Here is a 9,744-nt window from a genome sequence, read left to right as displayed (position 1 = left end):
AAAAGGAGCACCAAATAATCGCATGTAGTGTTGTGTCATGCAAGTACTGCACCAATAAGTTAGCGCATTTTTTGTCTGTTGTGGAACTTATTGGTTTGCTGGAAATAAAGAAAAAGCTTTCGTGATCAAGATGCGCAGCGTTTAGAATACGAATGTCTGATCGTCGCGAGTGGGCAATAATTCTGAAACTCGTCTTCACTATCGCACCAGATTTGGGCAACCGATATTGTTCATTAAAGTTAATTTTATCAAATCAGCTCCGAAGGCGGCCTTGTGTCAGCGTGGGAGCTCAAGCCGCCTATGATCGGCAATTGATTTATTCGAGGAAAAGGAAGAGCACAGAGGACACCATTTGGCCAGAATGAACGTGGTAGCTCTTTTGCAGCTGCTCTGACGAGCAAGTGCTTCTCAGGAAAATTTCAGTGGTCATAAAACCGCTGCCTCAAAGCACTCTTCCCACAATCGCCGAGTTAGAGACGTTCGCGAAGGCAGGGTGGCATTCGGCTTGCGAACTTGTCACTACCGCCACTTCTAACGTGTATATTTGCGTGTATAGTAGCACAGCGCACATTCTCTGGCACCTCCTGGTGCCTGAAAAAGACATTGCATAGCGCAAGTATTCTTTTCGCGTCTTGATTTACATCAAAATACGCGGGCCTGGAGCTCCTTCGTCAACCTTCTGTCTACGAATATAGAGCTAAAACCTCGTTAAAGTAATTCGCTTGAGGTACCTCTGTGCCAAGAGGTGCTTCCAAGCTACGTCAAAATTGCTGTTAAATTTGTTCTTATATTTCGGTTGCTCTCTCCAGATTATCAGCCAACTGGGACCCACCAAAGCTCAGATAAAGATGTTTAATTGATATTTCTTCTAAATCGGATACCTCCGACGTTTCCTTCTTTTAGTGAAGAGAGGCAAGTATTCTGAGCGCGGGAGATAAGAAAGCGAGATAAAATGACGCAGAGAAGTTTGAAAATACAATGCATAAAAAAACAACGTTAGCACAAAGTGGGCTAGAGAAGCTGGACGCGAGGTACATCCAAACTCGAAAGCGCACGAAAATCACAAGCGATGTAAAGACTGCCACAACAAACGTGTGAGGTAAACGCGAAGCAAAAACACCACCCGTGCTCCGACACTTAGTGACCTTAAGGTCATCATCATCATCAACTGCAACCCACAGCTATGAGCCAATCAGAAACGGCGGGTGTGGCGCATGGGGCACGATTACTTCTTCCTTCTGGGACCTTGTTCGTAGCCGCTTGAATGAGTTAAACGGGGTAGCCGTAGTAAGCTTCAAGAAGGTGCAGTATGTATTCATACAAGATACATGAATGTGGGAATAGAAACACTTCAATGAGATTCCTGGTTGTAGTCGCGCGACACCTCTTCATTCGCCACACACGACGAGAGAGAGGCGCTACGCCTACTCGTGACACGAAATAGCCCTTAAAAATAATCTAAACAGCACTCTATAGACTGTTGACAAAATCGAAGTAGCATGTTTTGAAGTCTTGCACATTTAATTATTTGGTGATGCCAAATCCGCAGAATCTGACCCTTGCAAGAGTTGTGCATGATATTTCATTCCGTCCAATCAGAAAGTAAACAGGCACGGAGAAACTGTCAATAAAAACGCAGCAGATTTTCAGTAGCGACTTTTTTAAGGGTAGGCCTTTTAAGTTCATAACGAATCTATTTTTTTAGGTTTACTTGTGATCTTACAGAGACATTCCAGACACCTTCTTTGCAGAAAGTCTAGATTCATTGATAGGCGAAAGCTTTAAGGCAGGTCATGAGTCCAATTAGCTCAAGAGCTGCCTTTTCACTATCTAAACACTTCAAAGAAAGTCATCTATAGACGTCCTATAGAGTCTTCAACAAATTTTTGTGAGAGTAACGATTTGGCTCTTCAAGCAACGCTACACTGTAGCCCAAGCTCTAAACCGAGCACCAGAAGACGGCAAAGAAAGCAGGAACGGTAGAGAGGTTAGGGAACACTGGTTTCGCTGGTCACACCTGGTTTCCGCGTCATCCGATCCCGTGAAATGCATTGCAACCCCTCCGCCTGCTCTCAGTGGAAACATTCAACCGACATGGGCTGCAAAACAGGTAAGGATGATGTGGCTGCCTTCGTCGGTGGTTTTTTCCCCATCGTTGGCTTATGAGACTGCGCAGCTTGTCCTCTTCCGTGAGCCCTTGGGCCTGAACACCGGACTGAGCTGGTCTCGGCTGAAGCTGTTCACGGGAAGCGACATTCGGCGGTTCTGTGTCGCCTTGGCAACCTTGCTCTTGAAGTGCGCCTGAGCCAGCAGCTCCTGCGGAACAGGTGGAGATGAAAAAAATACGATATAATAACCATTTCTACAGCAAAGCAACGTACTGACAGCTATAGAGGTAATAGAATAATAAGTTTGTTTATGGGCACTTCAGCTTTACCCCACCCGACGGGATGTAGGTTCGCTACCAGTAAGGAGCCTGCATACATATCTTCCCGCTCCCAAGCTGAAAGGTCGTGCAGTCGTTTTCGCTTTGCTTCTACCCCGTTTTCCTCCACTGTCACGTGTTTATGCCTCAGAAGTGTAGCTGCAGCTTTCATCGCAATCGCAGCTAGCATACCGCCGCTTCGACGACCTTCCTGCTTAAGGCTCAATGTTCAAGTGGCAGTAACCCCCAGACAGGCTTTAGCCGGTAGGAAAATGCATGGGGGTGGCGAAAGGATGATCTTCCTTTTCACGGCGCGAAAGCTATTTTAATGCGCTAGCATTAGACGTGCCAAAGTGCAAAAAAAATGAATGTACGGGAGGCCAGTCACGTGGTACAGGTATTTATGTGTATAACGGTGGTCCGGTCCGGACTATACCGTCAGTATAGCACTTCGATTCTCGAAGAGCAGGGACGTGCGTCAAGTGAGCGGCTGAACAACAATTTTCAATGTGGTGAACAAGTAATAAATCATGAATCCAGAAAAAGAAGAGGTGCAGAGGTGCGACCTAATGCCAACGCATTTATCTCGCATATACCACTAAATCGTCACTGAATTTTTCTCTTTATTTTCTGTTGCTTTCCAATGCCAGGACATGACGCGTGCTAGAAACGTGCTTATAATTGAACGAAAAACTTTCACTGATTTTTTTAGAGACCCCGGCGGGAGGTGCTGTCTGATAGCGACGCAACAAATCCATAGCGTGGGTCTCACTAGCAGAACGCTGACAAGTCAGAAAACGAAAGTCTGTAGACTATACGCTGTAACATAAGAGTGACAACCGAGATCTATCTTTGCGTTTTTTTTTTCTGATGGCACAAACTCTCACAAAGCAGCAGCAAGACACTCGGCTAGCAAAAAATTATATCACAATTGTTTTGCAGTCGAATTATACTTGGCTGATAAAAATTAACATCCATGATCAGAGAGTGACAAAGCAACTTAACACATTTGCTTACGCAGGGGTACTGCGTGACTAATTACGGTTTCAAGCCAGTGCCACGATGCTTGTTTGAGGGACCCATCGTCGTTTGGATGTGCAGGGAGCCTTTTATGCAGGAAGTCACGCAGGATCCAATCAGTGCCTCCGCGCCACGTCCAGCTCGACCGCATTTGGTGCGGAAGCGTATTGATTGAAGCTAGCATGCAGGCGCCTACATATGCAAAGAATGGAGGCTTTGTAATGCGCCGCTTAAACTTAAGCAGTGAACGGCGATGAGGATGCTCACATTTGCACAGGCTTTTAGCCAAAATTATCGCCAGCGAAACTGACCCGCGACACCAGAACGCCATAGCGCTGTACGTATCTCATTTAATTATTTAGGCCACAATATTTCATGCCATATGTATTCTGATCAAAGGCTATTCGATGTGTACTAAATTCGGCAATTTAATATTCGAACTGTTCAAATATTCGTTTCTGTTAAAGTATAAAGTGTAATAAAATTTATCGGGGTCTCGCTGAAGAAAGAACGACGCATATGGGGAACGTGCCGACTGGTTCTTCTGCAGCAGAGCCGCGAATGAAGCAGGGAGAAACGACTTATTCACAGAACGCATTGAGCAACCAGCTTCTGTAACGTAACTTGCAGTCATTCAATAGGAATGCCTCGCCTTTAGGTAGCCCACTGGTTAGTCATCTTGATTTCGGCAACGCTTTGGACTGTTTGGTGAATCTCAAGCTCTTTACGTCACTTTTCACCGACGTGCAATAGTATTACACGTGGTTACTTCAACGAACACAATGTGCATGTGGTAGAGTGCCATTTCCTTGTTCCATTACTTTAATTTTCGTGATAGACCCTGTAACTGATAAAGAATTGTTTGTTACTCATAGAATGATCGGTTGCCGGAAGTCTAGCTGCTAAAGTTATTACATGCCTCCAGGAAACAATGTAAATAAGTCGTTCTTTACCAAACAGATTTAAGGAAAACTGCATATTTTCCTTTGATGATAAACGAGAATGTATTATGTATTCAATTCTGAGTTGGAACGCTGTCTTGCTCGCATATTCGCAGTATATTATATTCGGTAAATGCAATGTAGGAACACCTCTAGTTATCACCGCAATTATGACACATTCAAGAGCCATGTACCTTCAGCAGACAAGTAAATATATGACATTCGTTAATGACAACATTAAGAACTGCGTTCGGACTTATCTCTTCTTTAATTTTTTTGCTTCGCTCCTCCCTCATGCGCACATAGGATCAATATTTGCTTCAACAATCAAATCGCCGATCAGAATGGGTTATCATGACTTCTAACAGTGACAGCCAGGCCATCGGCTTACCTGGAAGACTCTGGCGATGTTGGTGTTGTCCTTTGCGGAGCACTCCACCCACCCGTGCTCCCAGTCAATGCAGACGATCGGTTCGACCATCTGCGACTGCACCTGGCGATGCGACTCGAGGTCCGTCTTGTTTCCCACGACAACGATAGGGGGCGCCTTGCGCGCCGCGAGCACGTCGTCGCGTAGCTTGCGAACCAGCTCGAACGAGTCACGCTCGTCGATCGCGTACACGAGGAGAAAGGCGTCGCCTGTCAGAGATAGAGATGCAGAGGAAATAGTTAGCAGGTCCAATTCAAAAGAAGGAAATAATTAGCGCGTCCAAGGACAGGTTCAACATCATTATCGTCACCGTCATCTTGCATGTCGACTGCGGGACCTCTCCCAGAAAATCCCCGGTAACATGTCTCGAGTCAACAAAGTCGGCCTCTTACCCACAAGTTTCCTGATGTATTCACACCGCTTTATTATCTGTCGTATTCTGCTGCTTCTCTGTTTCCTTGGGTTTGATTCTGCTACTCCAATAAACTAGTGGCTTTCTGTGCTCGTACCGGTTAGCTACACTATACTGGGTATGCTAAGGGGTTTTGGAAGGCAAGGTGCAGCGCGCTGTTTTAGCGAAGCACAGAGTTATGGAAAGATAATTCTGCAAAAAGGTTCGCAATCAGACAAACTACCATTTCTTTCCCATAAATTGACGGTAAATACGGTACTAGAGAAAAGAGGTCCGATACAGAAGATAACGAACGTATTCTAGCACGCATGTGTTTCTTTCTCATATACTTCATTTTCTTGTGATGCTAACATGTTTCCTATATATATATATATATATATATATATATATATATATATATATTCCTCTACAGTCTTGATAAAACAGCTGCTTCGGCATTACATATGCATGTTTCATAGCGCTACTACCCTGTGTATGTGATCTACTTTCATAACTCTGTCTTGTTCCAACTGGGCAATGCAATTTGCCTTCCATGATATATCAGAAGTAGCCTAAACGCTTTTTATCATTTCTGTAAGAGGTAAAAGGGCTTGAAAGATAAGAGGCGGACAAATTAGTTTAGAAAAGACTCTAAATAACTTTTGTCATAAATGCCACGAAGATAACAATACCTCTTAAAGCGTGTCATTACATCCGCCGTAGATATCCCGGAAAGAGGCAAACAGAATGAAAAACGAAAAGTAGGGAGGATTTCGCGAGGGCAATGGGGTGGTTAGATTTAATTGCTGCGGCGTACCCCTTATATTGGCAGAATTTACAAGAGGCTGCACGACATGACATACATGTGTCATGCTCGTCTCTTACGTTGTAAAGTTGTCCTTCAACACGTCGTTGCACTTATGCGCAACCCGAGGAAATACGCTAACGTTCTCATTGATTTCTTGGCAAATTTACAGGCTTCTGTAATACTCAGTAATACTTTTTGCTGCACTAGTCGACTCATTCTGTACTACAGAATATAGGAACTATCGCCACTTAGCGCTAATTCGCAAAAATAAGGGGAGGAAGGGACAGCGATCACATTCTCCCTCCCTACCCCTTATTTCTGTCGAGTTCCGCAAGGTGGCCATAGTTCCTATGGTCTGTACTACATTACAGGCTTCTGCGGCTGTTTATAAACTTGGTGCGCCGCTATTTGTCCCCCTACCTTCTTTCTCTTTTTACGCTCATTGGTCCGCTTCGCCCAGTGCAGGATAGCAAACCGACCGTGAGGCTGGTTAAACTTCCTGGCTCTCTCTCTCTCTCTCTAAAAGCAAGCTAAAACTCACCGGAGTCGATAGCGAGGCGCCGCATGGCGGGAAACTCGAAACTCCCGCCCGTGTCCAGGATGTCGAGCGCGACGGTGGCGCCACCGCCGACGTCGTACTCGCCGCGGTGAAACTCCTCGACGGTGGCGCTGTAGTCGTGCAGAAACCTGTCGTGCAGGAAGCGGTGCACGATGGCCGACTTGCCCACGCGAGGACCACCGAGCACGACCAGGCGGTACTTGTTGGTCGCCGACGCGTCGGGGCTGACGCTGGCGCTGGAGCTGGTTTGACCGTGGGATCCGGTCACGCTGAGGAAGGAGCCGCTTCCGGTTCCGGCACCACGGCCGCGCAGCGACCCGTGAGGGCTCATGCCTGCACATGAGTGAGAAAGGGGTCAGCGAATGGTGGCACGTTAAAGTTGAAGTTGAATAAGGTGAAATTGAGCTTAAGGGGTCAGAAAAACACTGTATTACATTAGACACCGAAAACCTGTACCTTCAGAACTCCTTCGCTGTAGTTGGTTGCTTACCAGAGAAAATGAAGGTAATCGTTTTATTTCAGTTTCGGGCCAATGCCCCCCATCACTACGTCAGTGGGACGTGATGAGCTTTAAAGTTTTTCCAGTGAAGCTGTAATAGGCTAGGTTCCAGGAGATTGCGTCAGTAGAAAACCGGAAGTGTAGCGTACAACAGCTTGAGACACGTCGAGCCACCTCGTGGAGTTGTATGAAAACGCCCGGCTGGCGGTGTTTTCAAACTTAGGATACTGAAAAAATGTGCATTATACAGCGGTTTACGCTGGATCTGAAAATAATTTCAGACATGTCGTGCCACATCGGGGAGTCGTATGAAAACGCCTTGTTGGCGGCGTTTACATACTTAGGATACAAGATTCCATTTATATCTGTCCACCTACAATAGTGCTAGGCAAGCGCAAACATATAGACATTATCTACGCAGAATCGCTATATAGATCGTTAAGGATTGCTTTTGCGGCCTCCTTCAACTAGCTTTGTCCAATACCACTCGAAGAGAAGTTCTTTCTCGTCCTCTCTGTCTCATGTCCCTCGAAGAGTGCAGCCGATTTAATTATCCTAAAGAGGGACGCACAGTTGAAACGCACCATTTCGAACGAACAATGCGGTTCTCCGTGGCAGCTGCACTATGCGATGTCGTAGAATTTGTCTCCGCCTTGCGAAGCTTGCATTTCCAAAACCGCAGGGGAACTTAGTCCTAAGGCTCTTAATCCAAACGTCCTTCTATTGTTACCACGGGGGTACACAGAGCACTCATACGAGACATTTAATTTATTTGCGTTATTTCCTCGTTGGCGTAGCGCAGCGTATTTTAGTGGCAGAAACTGACGAAATTTCTCTTTGTCACTCTTATCTGATCTCTGCGAGATATTTGCGAAGCATGAATATGCGTCTGTATAATATGGGACCCTAGGCGCTATAGTTGAATTGGTACAATACAATCGTTAGTTCGCTTAATCTTTTCGAGACCATAATCAAGCCACACGTATAATCTCAATAAACCTTTATTAGCCCCAGTTGCATTGTTAACCTGTAAGAAACGTGCTTGTGCCTTATTATTTCATAAAATGTAACATTATAACACCATTCACGCCGATCTCAATCCTCAACCACAATACGTTTCAAACCACATTGACCACGTCAATGATGTTGTAATTCACTAAGGCAATAAAAATAATTTATTTCAATTCCTCACCATTCGTACTGAATCGAGAACAATATCGCTTCAGCCCTAAGCATCGCAGCCTACACAATGTAGGTCAAGAAAGCTTCCCTCTAATAAATTAATTTGAAATACAATTCTAGCAAATAACCATGATGGCCGGAATGCCATATTTTGATTATGTGTATTTTTTACGTCGGAGTAATATTTGGCATAGCTCAGCTCGAATTAGGTAGATGACAAGGTCATTCACTTCAGCTTTCCCAATTCCCTGAGAGAAAAAAAAAATAACGTTCTATCGTGTCCACGGCACAAAGCGTAAAAACCTTTGTTCAGTGAACTCAGAAAATCGCCTTTCTAGACCGAGCCTTAATAGACTGAAACCGAACAAAACGACGTATAACAGCCCACACTGGAGGCGAGGCTAAGTCCTAATTAATCAACTGTACTTCGCAAGTAACTCAAAACGATTGCAAAATATACTGTAAACTTGTTCTGAAACCCAGTCGGTATACCATTTTATCAGTCACTTTACTGCTTCAAATGTTCCACCGCAAACTGCCTTTCAGGCATGACGTTACAGTGTAACGTGAAAATCGCGGCCGCTTTCGTTTACTTTCAGCGAGTATAGCATTTCAGAAAGCGTTTGTACTATTTCATTCAATTCAAATACAGAATAATGCCTTGCCAAAAACAAAAGACACCCAACGAATATTGACAGTTCTGAGTACACAGAAATTACCGTGGAGTACGAACTTATTGTATTGCTCTGATAGTCTCTGTAAGCACACACCAAAGACGCGCTCGAGGTATACGGCACGGGAACTTCCTCAATTTCATTTTTAATTGGCCAATGTCCACGTCCCGTGACCACTTCGCGTGACCCATGTAGCGCCAGATCAGCCAAATGCATCCACTGAAGTGCCAATAATGCATGATATGCGCATGAAAGAATCGTAGTTTCAATACATCATGACAACCATACACTCTTTGACTCTTCTGGCACGTATAATGTACGGATTCATTTTGCTCGACTTATTTATATTTTATCATCCACCGTTCACGACCTGCCGATTCCGCTGATAGCATGAATTGGCGCAGCGCTACTCGGACGACTGACGAAGCCGGAAAAGAAATAAAAAAGGAATGTGTTCGAATAAAATTGTTTCTGTATAGCGGCCCTCCCTTGCAATCTAGCCTTCTTGCAATGAGTAGAGGGAATGCTGAAGAGGCCAATTTTGTCGTCAGCGCTTACAAGAAACGCTTTTTACTGGCTGAGGTCACGATAACGTCTCTCATGGCCATGTTGTATGCTCACTTGATGCGCTCTTAATCAACAGATATCGAATTAGATACCAGAAGATAACAGATAAAGGTACGCCAGACTGTTTGTATTCCACATGGAGGAAGGAAACCCCAGGAGAGGCCCTGGCCAGCACGAACGTATTGGAGAAGTTGTGGCGGAAGTCACGTGCTGTTTTTCGCAAAGGAGCACTGAGACGGGTACCCCAA

The 9,744-nt window shown here is 45.0% G+C and overlaps 1 protein-coding gene across 1 annotated transcript in view; it reads right to left on the bottom strand.

Annotated features, from left to right (window-relative positions):
- Positions 1-727: 727 nt before the first annotated feature.
- Positions 728-9,744, bottom strand: part of LOC119452396 (GTP-binding protein REM 2) — a 185,431-nt gene continuing 176,414 nt past the window's right edge. The window contains exons 3-5 of the mRNA XM_037714580.2: positions 6,557-6,907; positions 4,778-5,025; positions 728-2,316 (exon numbers count right to left, since the gene is read on the bottom strand). Of these exons, the coding sequence (XP_037570508.2) occupies positions 2,161-2,316; positions 4,778-5,025; positions 6,557-6,907 (755 nt within the window). The 3' untranslated portion in view covers positions 728-2,160. The remainder of the gene's footprint in view (positions 2,317-4,777; positions 5,026-6,556; positions 6,908-9,744) is intronic.

The sequence above is a fragment of the Dermacentor silvarum genome, chromosome 5, assembly GCF_013339745.2.
Source record: "Dermacentor silvarum isolate Dsil-2018 chromosome 5, BIME_Dsil_1.4, whole genome shotgun sequence".
NCBI lineage: Eukaryota > Metazoa > Arthropoda > Arachnida > Ixodida > Ixodidae > Dermacentor > Dermacentor silvarum.
Note: the sequence above shows the minus strand (reverse complement) of the source record. Positions and strands in the feature narration are given on the sequence as shown.